The 20,029-nt window shown below is 26.0% G+C and overlaps 1 protein-coding gene across 1 annotated transcript in view; it reads left to right on the top strand.

Moving 5' to 3' along the window:
• The window catches only part of LOC111617349 (unconventional myosin-IXa-like), a 121,432-nt gene that overhangs the window by 27,307 nt on the left and 74,096 nt on the right, over positions 1-20,029 (top strand). The window contains exon 3 of the mRNA XM_023358653.1: positions 6,597-6,691. Coding sequence (XP_023214421.1) covers positions 6,597-6,691 — 95 coding nt within the window. The remainder of the gene's footprint in view (positions 1-6,596; positions 6,692-20,029) is intronic.

The following is a 20,029-nucleotide window of genomic DNA, read 5'->3' as shown; positions in this document are numbered from 1 at the left end:
TTTCACCTTTAGGTAAAATTGCAGTTTTATCTAAATAATGAAATCATATTATAATGGAAATTTTTTATTGTTGTTGGTAAAATAAGTGTTTAAATAGTAAACTGTATCAATCCTTTAATTATTAATATTAAAAATTAGTATAGTGTTGTTAGTTTTTATCAAATATAATGAGCTTTATGTTTAGTCGGATTTTATATTTTATAATTCAATGTTGTTAAAAAACATTTTGTTTTGTTTATATTTAAAATATAAAATGTTTATTTTCAAAGTGTTTAATATTTCTTAATGTTAAATTTATTAAGTTTTTGTCTCCAAGACAATTAAAAATTGGACCATCTATAAATATGTAACCTGTAATGACTTAATTTATCTAAATAATTGTCTATATGACAATGGTCTACTTAAATGGATATTGTTTAAATATTTGGCACTTAGATAATTAGTGTTTTTTATTATACTTAATTTATAAGTGTACTTTTAAATTATCTTAAAACATTTTACTTTGAACTTGTTCTTTTGTTTTAGTTACTCAGTCAACATGTTTTAAAATAACTTACCTTTTGTAATACTGTGTAATAATTTTGTAAACCATTTTGATATGTGATATTAGAAAAGTTTTGTTTCCCTGCCATTGTTAAAACAAATAATTGTTTTTATAGAATCATCATTTTTAATGCCATCTACTAAATCAATCAATTTTTATTTTATACCAATTAAATATATTATTAATAATTACTAACAGTGCTCAATAAACTATGCAATTATGACTTTGTTAATTGTAAAAGTATTTTTATATGAATATCGAATCTTTGGTAAAAGAAGTATTTTAAAATATTCTGCTTTTCTTTTACATCAAATAAAGGCAATATAATACTTCTCAAAAAATCTCTTAATTTCAGTTTTCTGTAATAATTTTTAATTAATGTTCATGTTTAGCTTTTCACTTTCCAAAATGTTGAATTCACTTAATGAAAATTTTAAAAATAAAATTAAACTATAAAATCAACAACTAATCTTTGTAATAATGACATTATTACAATACTTAGTATTATAATTATAAGCATTAAATATTGACATTATTTATAATGCTTAAGTTTCTTCTCTCATTCATTTTAAACCATTTTGTTTAAAACATCTGTTTTACATTCATACTGATGCTCTATATTACTTGAAAGATGAGTACTGTGTATACAGTATATTTTTATTATATACCATATGGAAAGATTTTTCTGAGTTGGAAACAACTGCATAAAATATCATTTTCATAAATATTATAATGTGTGTGTGTGTGTTTTATTTTTTTTTATCATTACTATCAGGGTTTAAATAGTAAAAAATTCTCTATTTAATTCAATAATTTCAGTTAAAAAATTAATTCCGATATAGATTACATGATAAGTCTACAAAAACACTGAATAGTTTAACAAATTAGTCTTAGTTTTTTTATAATCAACATTAATTCTCCAATGACATACAATCTTAAAAGATATCATACATCTGTTTACAAGGATATGGATAACTGGTTAATGTATTTAGCATGAGTCTGAAAGAAATTTAGTTTCATCTGACTCAAATGTGTGCTTTCATTTTTTTTTTCTGTTAAGAAAAATAGCTCTTTTGACAATTTCTTATATACCATATTTACTTGCATATAAAATGAGGTTTTTATTCATTTATCACAGCTTCAAATTCCTAGGTTGTACTATAGGCACAAGCAAAAATTCTTTGCGTTTTTGCAAATAATTTTTGTGAACCGTGTATTCACATTTTTTACCAGATGCTTGCCCTCTTGTGTTTAAAAACATAAGTATTTTATCTGGGTTGTTGAATCATTCTTGAGTAAAGATGAATAGCAATAGGAAAAGCAAAGCTTTTGAATTGAATTCCAGATTGAAATTCCAAAATCACACAGTAGCCCGATATAAGTTTTAACTTATTCCCGGATGATTACTCAGATGATTATTCAGAAATCAGATGATTATTCAGAAAACAGATGATTATTCAGAAATCAGAATTCAGAGAAACTCATAAGTGTAATCGATGGAGAGTGGATTTGACTGTTAAGAATTGGCAAAAAAGGATGATCCTGATTGTCCAGCTTTACATGAACAAATTATGTTGTAGATTTTACAAGATTTTTCCTTCAAGTTTAAAATGCCAGTAATTTTTGCAGGACAACGTGTGCATTTACGTTCATTTGATATTTTACTTGTGATTAAATGAAATAGAATTAGGATTGTATTAATAAATCTAATTTTCTTTATTTTGATCTTTAAAATCACACCTTGTCCTATATGCGAGATTATCTTATATACGAGTAAATACGGTACGTATGTATGAAAAATAACTTTATAAGAGTAAATAATAAAATAAGTACAACCTTTTTAAAGTCAAAGCTAAAATAAGATAATTAACAAACAGTAGCTTCTGATAATTCAAAAATATAGTTAGTTTAGATACAATTTTCTTAACTAGTATATCAAATATTATAGTGTTATAGCACTCTATAGTAAAGCAAATTACCTTCTTAATAACTAGAATGAATTACAAAGCACAATCAACAAAACTTTTAACATCCAGTAACGAAAATTTAATGTAAAAGTTGACAAACGTTTTCAATCTTAAACAAGATCTGCATCAAGTCAACATTCTATTCCAAATTGGAATGCTCAAAACACAAATTTTAAAAAATTTAAACATTTTGAATAATTAGAACATAAAATATAACAATATAACATCAAACATATAAATATACAAAATCTGTGGTATTTTTAAGATTTATAAAATTAAATCTGATTTAAATATAATGCATAACATATTACAAAATGATGATAATTAATTTATGCTGTTATTTTCTAGCTTTTCATATAGGCATTGCCAATCATAAGAGATGATTTTTCTATCTTTAAAATTAATTTAATTGCCATTCAGGCTGGCCTTGTGTATTTCTAATGTTTCTAGAGTCCTGATGTGGTCATAAAAATACCATCAATTTTCTATATGTGTTTGATGTTACGCCATTATATTTTACATTCTTATTATTTAGAAACATGTTTAAATTTTTGAAAACTTGTGTTCTGAGTATTCTAATTAGGAATAGAATGTTGACCTGATACAAATCTTGTTTAAGATCGAAAATGTTCGTCAACTTTTACATTTAATTTTTTTTTACTAGATAGTAAAGTTCTGCCATTTGTGTTAATGTTAATGTGCCAATTTTAACCTTTAATATCTCCATGACCAACAAATCAACTTGGATAAAATTTAAAATATTTGGTGTTGTGATGAGTACTATAATTGTCTTAAATTTTGAATAAATGTATTGGACCATTTTGGAGTTATGTGATCTTATTTTGTCACCTAGATTTATAAGAAAGAATAGCAATACTAAGCTAATGAACAATCTAAGAAGTCTGCATATATTGAATACAGTGGTACCTTGATATACGTCTGCTTTAGAATACGTCAGATTTGGAATACGTCCTGTTTGGACGAAACAAATTTTGCTCGGTATACAACTTTTGTTTGGTATATGACTTAATTCAATTATATGTACCATCTATGAACAAGTAGCACTATTGGTGTACTAGACCAGACTAGACATTTGCAGTGCCACAGTTTATAACTTTCTTATATTTCTTCTGATTATAATTTGTAAGTAAAATTTAATTTTCTATTAATTATGAATTGCAAAAAGGCAAATGAAAAGCAACAGAAAACTAAACAAATGACTAGAATCACAATGTAACTGAAAAAAGAGATTGTTGAGAAATATGAAGGTGGTATGCGTGTTCGAGATTTTAACTGTTGCATGCCGTATTCCGAGAATGATGATATTGACAATCGTGAAAAATAAAGACATTATTAAATCTGCTAACGTTGCGAAAGGGGTTAAATCAATTTCTAAACAGATATCGAAGACATTAGATCATAATAATGTGAATATAATAATAATGTGAATCATAATAATGATCATAAAAAATGTTATACTCTGTTTGTTGGGTTATCTAATTCTGTCTAACATTAGATCATGTTGAGAAATTGCTTTTGCTTTGGATAACTGAAAAACAGTGTGCTAGAGACAGCATATCAGAAGCAATTATTTGCTAGAAAGCTAAAAAGATGCATGTTGATCTCGTGAAAAAACAAGCAGGAACTAGCCAGGAAAACGAGGTGTTTAAAGCCAACCATATTTTTTTTTACATGAGAACGGATTAATCATTTTTACATTACTTCTTATGGGAAAGGTTGATTTGGTATACGTCCTATTCACTATAAGTCCAAACATTAGGTACGGATTAAGGTCATATACCGAGGTTCCACTGTAGCTCATTTGAGAGCTGACTACCTCCTGTTTGTCCTTTTGAAAGTTTTAAAAAAAATGGGCTATTATTTTATAAATATCCATTTTTTAAATTTTAACATATTATTTTTCTCTCGGCTATCATGACATGATGTAGTGCAGGCTATTTTGTGACTGTCACATGAAAATAGAATTATCATGTGATCTCAGATAATTATCACGTGATTTCACATCTAGCAATTAATTACTTTTGATCTATTAATTAATACAAACCTAATGATTNATTATTTTTCTCTCGGCTATCATGACATGATGTAGTGCAGGCTATTTTGTGACTGTCACATGAAAATAGAATTATCATGTGATCTCAGATAATTATCACGTGATTTCACATCTAGCAATTAATTACTTTTGATCTATTAATTAATACAAACCTAATGATTTTAAAAATAGAGTATAAAATAATATACTATTTTTTAAATTTAGGCATATTATTGATAAACATTTATCATATAGCATGACTTACAGCATTGCAAGCTATTGTATGACTGTCAGATGAATATAGAATTATCATGAAGACTTCTCTATTATGAAGTTATTGATGACTGAAAAATTGAAATCTCATAAACTGGTGGAACCAGGTTAAAGAGTAAAGTTCTTTTATTTAGATGTTTTCAGTGAACTTTTGAAAGTTGTAGCATAAGAATATTGGAAGCAGATTTGACATTAAGACTCAACATGTGAATAAAGTGCATATTACACAGACTATAACTAAAGGAAGTTTTGAATGAAACATAATCACTGTGATGATAAATTAGGAAAACAAGAATCATTACAGAAAAAGCTTCAAGCTTTAATTTGTGCCCTAAAGTTGTTGCACCTACAATAATTTGACTGAACATTAGAGCACCTTTGTGCAGTATATGTGAAGGAACTTTACTATTGCAATATATCAGATGGCAGCATGACATCCACTGTCAAAATGGTGACTATGCAGTAAAATTAAATTTTGATGACTTTTGTCCTCCAGCAGATGGGACTCCACCTCATTGGCACACTGAGGTGCATCAACATCTTAATATGGAACTCCCACTGCTGGATTGGACATTTCAGTAATGAAAAATTAGTGCTATACAGATGGCTTCTCAGATTGCCAGATGTGGGTAATGTTGGCACACAAAATGTAACCTTTACATACCCCTAAGGGGGTAATTACATCATGTGATTCCCCCTTAGGTTATGTAAAGGTTATATTTCGTGTGCCAACATTACCCACATCATATTACTACTGTGATGATGACCATCCAGGGAGACATTTTATAACTTATGGAGCAAACTGGACTGCAAATGTGTTATTAAAGAATATATATAGAAAATATAAAGTCCTAGAAATCTTTGATTTGTGTTTGGACAATTTGTAGTTTTTTAATGTATTTATTATTCAAGGTTAATTTTGAATTATTGTTAGTAAATACAGTTGCTTTGAAATCCAATGGTTCATTTATAATAACCCTGTATTCTAAACATTATGGAAAAAATTTTTGAGACTTTGGGAAAATTTGAAAGTGTTTAGTGTAAATTGGCATAAAATGAGGGCAGACTGTATTCAAGATATTATTTTTGTGTAAAGAATCAGTTACGTCGATATTGATATATAAAATACATTATTATAAATGTTTTAATTTTTATAGTTGTAATTTTGTTTTTATTTATGTATTTATGCTGAAACTTCGTTAGTATTTGCCACAGAATTAAACAAATTTATGTAAGCTGAAGCTAAAATGTAGCTAAAAAGGTGGAAGACAGTCTTTATGGCTTTCTGCCATAAAGACTGATAGAGAAGGACAAAGTATGAAGACATTTATTGTTTCTTCCAGTTTTGTGAATATATTTTATATTTCATTGTTGTCCTGGCCATTTTATTTATTAAAATTAGAATGCCAAATGTTTATTTTATCAAATCAAATTTTGAGGATTGCATTATTTAGATAATTTCATTTTTTTTATAAATATCTTATACATTAATTATTCTGATGTAGTTAACCAATACAGTAAAACTTATATTTATAGAAATGAAAGTTTTTAAATTAATGTTAGTCTGTTTATACTAATAATATATAGTCTTCACACTCATAATAAATTTATTGAAATAGTTAGAACAAAGGTATATTTTGTGTTTATAATAGAAGACAAATTTTAATGTTTCAGGAACCTTAATTGAATTTAGTAATTAATTAATTTATGGTAATGGAAAAAATGTGTGTTGATTAATTTGGTTTTTTTATTTTTTAAGGCATTTGGAAATGCTAAAACTAAGCATAATAACAACTCAAGTCGATTTGGAAAATTTATTCAAGTTAATTATAAAGAAAATGGCCAAGTTCATGGGTATTTATAATTTTATATTATTATTGTGACATTTACAAATTTTATAGTTTGTTTTACTAAAACATTTTATATGTTAATATAAATAATATAGTAAACCAAGCCTGAATTATCGGCTATATCTGAATAAAAGACACCATTAACAAATCAGTTCGTAATCACGTAATTACGTAATCATGTTGTAATTTGTAAAGAAAAGTTACTTTTCATAGATGAGATTTCTTCTCAAGAAATATCGTTGAGTAAAGCAGCTACAGCTAAATCGAAAAGTAGAGGGTAAGGCTATACAGTAGACTCTTCTATAACACTGTAGATATTTCCGTGTTATATGAATTCCATGTTGTACGAGTCACTTAGATTTTACAAATACGTGAGCCGTTCACAGCCCGACACACGTATTTGTAAAATCTAAGTGACCCCTACAGTGTTATAGGGGTCTACTGTACACGCTGTCATTGCAAAAAGAAGTGTTCCACGAATAAATGCAGTTGTAAAAGCGAGGGACTCAAAGTGCCATAACAGTTTAAGTTATTGCAATAAATAAGATTGTACAACGTCAATCACATAATTTATGTGTAAGTTTATTATTGTATTATATTCTTTAATGATTTAGAACGTACTGTTCGTTTTAGGTTCAACAGTTTATTTACATGTGCCGTTACTTAAGCTTTCTCCTATTTTGACATATTAACGTAATAAAAATATTTTTATTGAGCATTCACCATCAGTGCGTGCCGAATGTCGACATTTGCCGGTGTAAGTGAGAAATGATTATATTTAGCAAATATTTCGTACATACACGAAACGACTGTGTGAATGTTGACATTCGCCAGATATCGGTCATTCACAGTAACATATACACAGTTTGAACAAACTTGTAATGCCCTAGAAGAATTTATTTATGTAAGTAACGATAATACAGCGGTATCCGAAGCTAAAAGTCTATTGGATTCAATACAAGAAATGCCATTTATTTTATGTTTAATAGTATGGTTTGCAATGTTGTGTAAAATCAACGCTATCAATATTATTTCAAGCAAAAACAATTATTCTTGAGTCGGCTTTTAATTTAGTCAATAAAATTAAAACTGAAATCCAAAATTTAACACATTTTTAGACGAAGTAAAAGTGCTAGCACGTAATTTGAATATTTCAGAACATTTTCCTGAAAAAGGAAAAGGTTATATTCCGAAATAGCAGATGAAGCTTTAGAAAACCCGGTAGAGGAATTTTAGATGTTATTTTTTTAACACTCTAATTGATACTGTTATTGTACAAATAGAAGATAGATTTAAAAGTATACCAAATATTATTTCTGATTTCAAATTAATCACTGATATGAAAACCTTAGAAAAACATGAATTAGAAAAATGTTCCAAAAACTTTGTAAAGTTTTATAACAAAGATGTAGATGAAAACCTAATCCAGGAAATTGGTTTGCTACGGGATTTGATTTTGAATGAAAGGGATGTAAATAACGCACAAGACATATGCAATACATACTAAATAATAATTATAATGAGTTATTTCTAAATGTATTAACTGTGTTAAAACTTTTCTTTGCGTTGCCAGTTACTATAGCAAGTGCTGAGCGCTCTTTCAGCAAATTAAAATTAATAAAGAATTATCTTCGATCCAGCATGTGTGCAGAACGCTTAATGCATTTGCTATATTAAGCATCGAAAAAGAAATTGCAAAAATTATAATTTTCCTGAAGTAATTCATGTATTAGCAAGAACAAAATCACGCTTTAAATAAACATGCATTAATATATGTTTGTGTTTGTAATTTTTTTTATTTTACAAAAAATGTAGGGCCCAAATAGTTTCTTGCACCTGGGCCCCTTTATAGAGAAGGCCGGCCCTGACCCAATCTCACCTCTTGTGACTTCTGGTTATGAGGTTATTTGAAAATGTGAGTTTAAGTGGGGTTTAATTGGTTTATACAAGTGGAGTTGCATATTTATTAGAACTAGAGACAAATTGAAAGGGAAGTGAATATCATTAGTTGTGACATGTTACACTTGACTGTATTAATATAACTCAATTACAATATATGACTGATAGTAATGAAAAGAATATTGAACAGTTTCTTTGATGTTGCCATGACTGGTACTCATATAGAACCCCTAAGGCAAAAATTGCAACTATTTTTGAAACTGACTATAGTTTTCTCATTATGTTATGGACTAAGTGATTAATATGGACATTATAAACAATGTCCAGTCATTATGAATAATGACAAACAACATTGGGCATTGTAATAAATTTCATGTTCTTTATTGTTATTTGTCACATTGACTGGTCAATATGAATACTGTTAACATCTGTCAGGCAAAGTGATGATAATGATACTTCGAAGAGTGATCATTCAACAAAATATTAAATTTTTTTTACACCATATACCAGTTGATTTTTATNTAAACAATTCCTTGCCATTATGATAATGACAACTAAAATCAGGTATTGTAATAAATTTTATGTTTTTTATCATAATTTATCACATTTACTAGTCAATATGAATACTGTTATCATCTATTGAGCAAAGTGATGATAATGATACTTTGAGGAATGATCATCCAACAAAATATTAAATTTTTTTTAATAAAAGTCTGTAACAAGAAAACTATTTTAAAAAATGTTCTAAAATAGAATCTCTAATGTTCTGTAAAGTTTGACGCTTGATGCAGGCCTTAAAAGAGGTCGAAAATGCTCAGTTTTATATTTAATTCAAATACATATTATTTGCTAGAAGATTGTATGTGTGGTATGTAGATATTAAATTTTTTAACACCATATACCAAAATGACATTCCAAAAGTTTCCTTTAAGTTGATGATTTTTATGACAAAATTATATCATTTTGTTAATAATTAAATTAATGTTAACAAAAAGTATTAATACAGTTAATAATACTTACTTTTAAAAAATTTTTCAGTTTGTGAATTTTCACAAATTATTTTGTTGAATGCTATGTGCAAAGTAATTGCCAAAGTTAATAAATAGAATCATTAAAATAAATTATATAGTGTGTGTTGATTAATTAATAAAGAGTTTAATGTAATAAATATACCTATATTAATATAAACCACATAATATGAGCAAGATTTTTCTTAAAATACTTTAAAATAATTCACAAAAATAAATAATTTATAATGAAAAAATGGACTTTTTTAAAATCGAATTGCCCAATGGAAATATAGCTTTATGCATAATGTCTGGTCAGTTTAATAAATTAATCAATATTTATCAGGCTGTGCAGCCATTTTAGTCATTATTCATAATGGGCGGGCATTATTAATAATGACCTATTCACTTGGCCCATATATATATTAATTACTGACAGCCAACAAGATGGAATTAGTTTTTAAAATTTGAATTATTTATAAAACTTAATTTATTCTATATATATTATTATTTTCATTATTAATTAATTTTTATATACAGTTTTAATTATAATTATTTTTACATTAATTCATATAAAACTTTCATGTATTCGTTTTTTATATACTATTAATTTAATAAATTAATGTTTTACAATTTAACAAGTAGATATTTTATAAATTTGTATATATGTTACTGCTAAAGCTCGAAATCCGTTAATGTGCGCATTACCTAGCTAATCTGCAGATTAACTAGGGTGATCCATTAAAGCTGCAAAAATTATTCCATTTCTCAAATTACCTAGGTAATGTTCAGATTATCTAGGTAATCTGCAAATTACCTACCAGGCACTCGGTAAAGTGAAAATAAGATTTTTGCTGGAACAACAGCGTTTCTGTATGCTTAAATTAACATAATGTTATTTGTTTAATTTTCAATATCTAAAGAATCAATTTAATACAATCAAACAATCAACAAATTAGTTGATTGAATCAATCATCAATCAATTAAAAAAACTTTAATACAAAAATCAAACGGTTTAAAATATTACTACAATTAGGGAAATGAATTTGCAAAACATATGATAAAATTGTACTTACTTATTAGTGCAATCTAAAGATTGGTGACACTTTGAATTACGTAGCAATTGGTTTTTGCGACAAGCACGCCTATTTGTGGTACATTTAGATTTGCAGTCACATTTTCTGAAACCCTGCCCAGTACCAAGGGATTGTTTTATTGCTGTTTGACGTAAAGATATTTCTACAGCAGGGACATCCATCTTCTTTCGTTAAAAATCTCTCTTTGCAAACACTGAATTCAGATTTTGCATACAATTGTTTTAAAATACCTGTTTTAGTATCAAGTTTATAAAAGCCATCCTCTGTTTTACTAAGAACCACAGCTAAAATTGAACGTGCATCAGTTTTTGCTCTGTCTTCTTCGGGTACTTTAATTCTCACAGCGAAACCTTCATCGACGTTTGGGTGCTTTGCATTAGAAACTGCTAACATTTTCTTTGCTTGCTTTTCTAAACATTTCTTGGCTTCATCACGCTGTATTTTCTGATCCATATTCTTTTTACAGATGATGCACAATACATTCTTACCATACCCTTCCTCTTTAGGATCTACTTCACCACAAACTGCGTGAACAAACATATTACACGATTTACACTTGTGAGCACTTGATGCTGCTTTTGAGCAAACAATACAGACTATGTCTTGTATAGTGCTCTTTACAGGCTCCGTACGAAACTGTGATGGCGATTCTGCTGAAGTTGAGAGTAACTCAGTGATGACTTCTTCAACTTGCAGAGGCGATTCCTTGGAGGTGCAGGGTAACTGAATATTCTTCGTGACTGCATCATCAATCAACGGTATAGAAGGCAGTTTAAGATTACTATCGGTAAATTCTTGTATTTCTATAGGTGATTCTGTAGAAGCGGGGGATAACGGAATGTCCTCTTGAGTAAGATTTGACTGTGATCTCATAATCACAGTCTCTTGTGAATCTTCTAATTTTTCAAGGTCTTCTTCAGTTTTTATCGAATGTCAAACAATTCTCCGGCATGGACAAACTTTTTCAAACCTTTCTCGCGCATCTGACAACGGCTCAATGAGTTTTTCACAGCCTCGTACAGTCAACACATCACACCTTTGAATTATTTGATAATCTCGAGATGATTCTTTCTTCTTGGAAACTTTTATTTGCTTTACATCTTCAATTATGGAATCATACTTTGGTTTGTTATTAAAACACTACGTATTATATTTTAAATCTTCGCTAAAGAGGTTTGCGAAGAATCTTTTCTTGATTTTACTCACCAATTCGGTGCTTGCTTGCATTCTAGGATTTAAATTTATCTACGTAAAAAGAAGGAGTGGGGAAAGGAAGTGAAAGAAACAAACTTTTGAACTTTAACGATACGGAAGCCGTTAATGTGCAGATTACCTAGATACTCTGCAAATTACCTAGGTAATTTGAGAAATTGAACAATTTTCGCAGCTTTAACGGATCACCCTAGTTAATCTGCAGATTAGCTAGGTAATGTACACATTAACGGATTTCGAGCTTTAGCGGTAACATATATATATAAATCAAAAACAGTTTATTTGTATATTAAGGCCATTAGCCGGTTACAAGGGTTGTATTTTAATAACAATCAATTTTTCTATCGTTAAATTATACATCACCATCAACCCAATTTAACTTAAATCTCTATCATATTATCTATTATTTTCATTATTAAATTAATTGTAGTAAATAATTTATCAATAATTGTTTTCATAATTATATAATTTATTTCATAATAATTAGTTTAAAAAAGTAATTAGGATTTAAATACATTTTTGAAATGTATTGAACATAATTATTTTGAAATTTACCGTACAGTAATTGTTTAAATGTTAATAGGAGATTTTTAGTTATCAGGTGATATTAAAAATATAAATTGATATATTTTGTTTTTTAATGATCATTGAAAATTACATATTGAAATATTTGTATTATAAATTTTTCCATAAATAATTTAGTAATTAAAACAAATAGATTACAGAAGAAATCATTTTACTAGTTTTAATGAATATTTTAAGTTTCAATTAGCATTAATAATTAAAATTTAATCATTGTTTTAGTTTCCTTTTTTCAGTAAAATAAAATAGCTGTTTAATTTATATTATTTAATTATTAATTAATATAATATTTGTATTAATTAAAATAATTTTGTTTTTCTGATTGTATGCATATAAAGTTTGTAAATCTAGGTATAATTAAAAATTATTAAAACTAACTTACTTATAAATTCTAACAAATAATTTTAGGATATTAATAAAAATTTTGAAAATGTAAAATTGAATTATTAATGATGATATATTTTAATACTGATTGAAATTATTATGTGAAAAAAATAATAAAAAAAACTATAAAATACAGTTTTCATTTGATATTGTTGAATTTTTTTTTATAGATTTTATATGAACACATTTAATATCTTGCACTAGTAATTTAGATTGCATTAAAATTTTAATGGTTAAGGTACTTAAGAGTTATATTTACATTTAATAGTTGAAAACAATAATAATAATAATAATAAATAGCCAATATAGGATACAAAAATAAATAGTAAAAGAAATTATTTTTTTCTGTGATCATTTATCTTACTATTTTTTATTTTTAATAACTGAGTTTGCTCATATAGTTATTGTGTTTCACAAAGAGAAATGAAATTCAAATCTAACATCTGTTTAATATTAATTATGAAACCATATTAAAAATGCTTGAGAACTATTTATCATGAAAGAAAATAACAATATAAATTAACTGAAAAAACTTTAATTTTAAACACTATTTAGTGAAATAGCATTTATATTGGAATCAGATAATTAAAACTTTTACTTTCTGATTATAAAGAAAGATATTATTAAATATGTAAGATATTATNCAATCAATTTTTCTATCGTTAAATTATACATCACCATCAACCCAATTTAACTTAAATCTCTATCATATTATCTATTATTTTCATTATTAAATTAATTGTAGTAAATAATTTATCAATAATTGTTTTCATAATTATATAATTTATTTCATAATAATTAGTTTAAAAAAGTAATTAGGATTTAAATACATTTTTGAAATGTATTGAACATAATTATTTTGAAATTTACCGTACAGTAATTGTTTAAATGTTAATAGGAGATTTTTAGTTATCAGGTGATATTAAAAATATAAATTGATATATTTTGTTTTTTAATGATCATTGAAAATTACATATTGAAATATTTGTATTATAAATTTTTCCATAAATAATTTAGTAATTAAAACAAATAGATTACAGAAGAAATCATTTTACTAGTTTTAATGAATATTTTAAGTTTCAATTAGCATTAATAATTAAAATTTAATCATTGTTTTAGTTTCCTTTTTTCAGTAAAATAAAATAGCTGTTTAATTTATATTATTTAATTATTAATTAATATAATATTTGTATTAATTAAAATAATTTTGTTTTTCTGATTGTATGCATATAAAGTTTGTAAATCTAGGTATAATTAAAAATTATTAAAACTAACTTACTTATAAATTCTAACAAATAATTTTAGGATATTAATAAAAATTTTGAAAATGTAAAATTGAATTATTAATGATGATATATTTTAATACTGATTGAAATTATTATGTGAAAAAAATAATAAAAAAAACTATAAAATACAGTTTTCATTTGATATTGTTGAATTTTTTTTTATAGATTTTATATGAACACATTTAATATCTTGCACTAGTAATTTAGATTGCATTAAAATTTTAATGGTTAAGGTACTTAAGAGTTATATTTACATTTAATAGTTGAAAACAATAATAATAATAATAATAAATAGCCAATATAGGATACAAAAATAAATAGTAAAAGAAATTATTTTTTTCTGTGATCATTTATCTTACTATTTTTTATTTTTAATAACTGAGTTTGCTCATATAGTTATTGTGTTTCACAAAGAGAAATGAAATTCAAATCTAACATCTGTTTAATATTAATTATGAAACCATATTAAAAATGCTTGAGAACTATTTATCATGAAAGAAAATAACAATATAAATTAACTGAAAAAACTTTAATTTTAAACACTATTTAGTGAAATAGCATTTATATTGGAATCAGATAATTAAAACTTTTACTTTCTGATTATAAAGAAAGATATTATTAAATATGTAAGATATTATTTTTTAATATTAAATATTAAAAAATAAGGTGTTGGATTACATATTTAATTGTTTTCTGCTGGGTATAGTTGTGGTTTATAGTTGTGGTTGATATTATTTTTATTATTAATTGAATTACATAATATAAAAAAAAATTTTTAATAAAATTCTATCCTATTTCACTTGCAGTTATGTTATTCAGTTTTAAAAATCTTTGAAATTAAGTAATCTTTTATTATTAAAAGTAGAGGTAAATTTTTTTATTTTTTGGAAACACTTTTTTTTTCTGTTCATTACTTACACACACAGCCTTGATCTCACTCTCATCATTTAATTTATATTGTGTAGAAAATAAAGTAAATATAAATATTTGAGTGTAGAAATAAATATCTGAAATTAGTAATAATATAAGTATAAGAATTTTTAAACATTCCTTTTCTGTTGTGTTTTTTTTTGAAAAGACAATTAACTTTATTTTTTAATTTACATAATAACTTTAAAATTAAAGTGCATTGCTAAATTTTACTAATTATTTATGATGAATTGCATTTTATGTTTAAATTTGTCTTGCATATCAGTTTTGTAATGATTAAATTAATGATGAAAATATTTATAACGTTGAAATTTGAGTGTGTTTATTTTTAGCAATTGCTTTTTTGAAGTTGAAAATACTAATGATTTATCAATAAAAAAAAATAAATAAAATGCAAAATAGTATATTTAGCTTAAAATATATAGTTTAAAAATGGATGAATAAATTGAAATTTTATTGCAAATTAATTCTAGAATTTAATATAGTTAATACAAATAATTTTAGAAGAAAAAGTTTATATTTTAATATATATTTTGGATATAATCCTTCCTTATTAAGGATGATTTCTTTTTCTCAGTTTTTTATAAACTCAAGCTAATGGAAAAATCATATTAAAGCATTCATAATTAGAATTTTGATATAAATTACTCAAACAGTAAAATTCTGTTTACTAAATAAAATCCTAAAGGTTATAGATTGAGTTTGTAACAAAGTAAATCATATTTAAAATGTACATAAGTATTAATATTGCTAAATGTGTAATATTATGATGGCATGTAGCAATTATTTCTCTGAATGCCTTATGACATTTAACAAAATTAATATTACATTATAACAATTCATATTGCATTTCCTTTGAATGCTTTCCACACTGTAGGATAGTTGATTCATCAAAAATTAACAGTTTGGAATATAATAAATTTAATAAGTTGTTATAAAATCTTTACTATTTAAAAACACATTTTTTATATTAAAAATAGTTTAAATTATTATTTTTGAAATAATACAGAACTTTTTCTAAAAATAAAACTACAAAAAATTATTTGATATTGAATGTCTTTAAGTTTAGTCAAGAGTGTTTCATGATCTAGTTTTTTTAATGTTATCTTTTCATCTCTGTTTCCTCCGGGAAGTAAAATTGATGACAAGAATAATTAAATTACTTTGTATTATATTAATTAAAAAATTGAATATTTCTTTTTAAAAATTTGTTTCAATTTTTTTAATAATTTTAATTGGAGTAAATAAATTTTGTTGAACATAGAAGAATGACTTTATTCTTATTACTTAAATGTAAAATATATGAAAAAATTATATTTTTCTTTCACTTCTGATTTTTTGGATATTATATAACGTCAAATCTTAAAACATTAAACCAATAATGACTAAAAAATTAAAGTTAAAAAGGTATAAAAAGAAATCAGTTTGCAGAGAAAAAAACTTTTATTTACATTACTAACAAGCTCCCCAAATGCATTTTGCCTATGAAAGACCTCTTCAGTGGGGCTAACAGTACACAGTTTACGTTCTGACAATCAACTCATTAAAGAGCCACTTATATAGTTAACAAAAAATTCCCAGCATTCTGCTGTTAACATTCCTGTATTTAAATTTACATTATTATTCTGCATAATTATAGCAAAGTGTTCTTTTACCTTTTGCTTTACATTGTTTTTTCTCTAAAAATAATTTTTAATTTATTAGTATTAATCTGACAATTATTACTTTTACAATATTGGAAGACAGGCAAATTACTAATTTTTAACCTTATATCAGCCAGATGTTCCGACAGTTGAATCTTTAATCTTCATTTTGTTTCACCAATGTAAAAACTAGGGTTGTTTAACATGCATTCTATCCAATAAACACCACCTTCTTCCTCTAATGAATCTTTTCTGGTACTTCTTATAATCATCATATTTGATAACCTGTTATTTAAGGATGGAGCCAATCTAATTTTTGATTTAAAAACTTATTATATTTTTTCATAAATCCCTTTTCTATACGGAAATGATACATACTGTATTATTTCTTGACGACATTTAACTTTAAATCTGTTTCTTAAAAATCTATGGTACCAATAATTTAATAATCTTTTTGGGTATCCATTTAGAATATATTTCTTATAAAGAATATAATATAACAAATATATTTGTTGCTCTAGAAAAAAATCTTTATTTTCATCAGATATACATCATATTTTTGATTTAAAGGGCAGTATGATTTATAATTAATTACTTTTCTTGTGTTACACGGTTTTTCAAATTTACAGTACTCCAAATGATCTTAAAACCTTTTAATTGTTATATCTAAATAACTTAATTGATTATTTAATTCATGTTCTTGAGTAAATTTAATATTCAAATTAATTTTATTAGCTTGTTCCAAAATTTGAAAATTTGTTGTTACTACTGCATATGTGATCAAAATATTATCAATGTACCTTGCAAAAAACTTTACTCCATTTAACGTCAATAAAATCATGTCCACATCCAGCATATAAATTTCAGCTAGTTTTGGTCCTATTACGGAACCCATAGAAATACCTTCTGTTTGTAAAAATTTTCTTTCACTGTAAAGTAATTATTATCTAATGTGAAGATAATTAAATCTTTTAAGTAATCAGAGACCCCATACTTACATAGACAGCTCACAATCATATCTTTAGTAATGGAAGGGTACATAGAAGTGGCTCTTTAATGAGTTGATTGTCAGAACGTAAACTGTATACTGTTAGCCCCACTGAAGAGGTCTTTCATAGGCAAAATGCATTTGGGGAGCTTGTTAGTAATGTAAATAAGTTTTTTTCTCTGCAAACTGATTTCTTTTTATACCTTTTTAACTTTAATTTTTTAGTCATTATTGGCTTAATGTTTTAAGATTTGAAGTTATATAATATCCAAAAAGTCAGAAGTGAAAAAAAAATATATATATATATATATAATTTTTTTGTATATTTTACATTTATGTAAGAAGAACAAGGAAAAAATTCCGACTTTATCTGTTTTTATAATTATTTTGGAATAGAAGAATAAGTTAGTTATATGATATACAAAATATGAGCATTCAAAGAAATTTAAATCAAGCTTTACATAATAAATTATAAATGTTTGTACATATATAGGTATGAATACAATATATATTAAACATTTATTATATATCTAAATCTTAGATAATAATTAAATGTTATTATTAAACTTAAATTTAACAATACATGTAGCCCTCTGTTTACACCGCAGTTCCATTCCTACAAAAGCCGGCGCAAATCGAATTGGCGTAAAACGAACCCATAATTACAGTGAGGTATAGGGTTAGGTACTACATAAGTGAAAAATAAGCAAATAATTTTGTTTATTAATACAATATAATGCAAAATATATAATATTTTATGATAAAATGTATTTTATCATAAAATAAAGTGAAATATTTTTATTAAAAAATTTTAGTTTCGGATCTTTTACATTTTTCGGAAAAAGGTATCCATCTTTAATTGTTTACATTTTTGTTTCATTTCATTGAGAATTTCGGAATATGGTTGAATGGATGCGATGATGTTTTTTTTTACATTTGCACTTCGCTCCCAATTATTGTCTAACTCACAAATTTCATCTGTCAAACTTTCCATAGTTGAAAGGATACGTTAACCCGATGAAGAGCTACAGACAAGCAGAGACACTGATTGGTCAACCACTGGTCACCGTAGCGCACGTATAAGGTCAGTTTGAGCAGGAAAATTGAAGGTGGCTAAGGAGAGATAGATATTGTCTGGCTAATAAAAAAGTATCGTCTGGCCAATGAGAAGTAGATTTGTCTCACTAAGGATAGTTTGTGATCGCCGGAAGTGCTACTGGGTCATAAGGTGTTTTCCTAAACGAATTGATACGGGATACATTCATTTGCACTATGGATTCGGATGCCATATATTGGACAATTACGTTTGATAACTTGACTCGTGGGTACCTAAACGTTTAGTGTTTTAATATTAATTTAATGCAAATGTATACATACTCAATAATATTAAACAGAAAAACTAAATATATTCAACAAAAATCTTTGTTTTAACAAATGTACAGTACAGTGTCGTGGCTCAGTAAATACGTCAACACTGAAATGAAAATCAGTCTGGCATAGGGAAAATCAGGGAATTACATCGCAAAACTGTAAATTGCGTAGCGGCGTTATTGTGAATCGGCATAAATTGAGCCGGCATAAACTGAGGGCTACCTGTATAAATGTTTAAAATAGGTACAGTAGAGCATCGATTATCTGATCCCCGATTAACCGTCACATCAGTTAACCGACTGTTCTAGTCGACAAATTCAAATGTCCTCTAGTGATGTGGCACTACAATATTTGGCTATGTCTTGGCTATTTTAATAGTACTTTTACGTGTTTTGGCTGACAACACTGGCTCGACCATGAAAGGAAGCCAGTATTTAAATGAGGCTTAATTTTCTAATTTTTAATGATACAATAGCGACTATTATTATTTTTAAAAAATTTTTGTTAGGCTTAACATTGATGAAAATTCAACGCAAAGTGGGTTAATAGCGATATACTAATTACATGAGATATACTAATATACAATACTAATAATGTATTTTTTCATATTTTTTGGTTATCCGTTTTTTCAGTTATCTGACCAACCCCAGTCCCCAATTGAGTCGGATAATCGATGCTCTACTGTATTTATACGAGGCTTAATTTTTTAATTTTTAACGATACAATAGCAACGATTATTATTTTAAAAAAATTTTTGTTAGGCTTAACATTGATGAAAATTTAACGCAAAGTGGGTTAATAGCGATATACTAATTACATGAGATATACTAATATACAATACTAATAATGTATTTTTTCATATTTTTTGGTTATCCGTTTTTTCAGTTATCTGACCAACCCCAGTCCCCAATTGAGTCGGATAATCGATGCTCTACTGTATTTA

Source organism: Centruroides sculpturatus, unplaced genomic scaffold (assembly GCF_000671375.1).
Source record: "Centruroides sculpturatus isolate CEXI.00-Female unplaced genomic scaffold, Cexi_2.0 scaffold118, whole genome shotgun sequence".
Lineage (NCBI taxonomy): Eukaryota > Metazoa > Arthropoda > Arachnida > Scorpiones > Buthidae > Centruroides > Centruroides sculpturatus.
The sequence above is the reverse complement of the archived record's forward strand: the minus strand, read 5'-3'. Positions and strand labels throughout refer to the sequence as shown.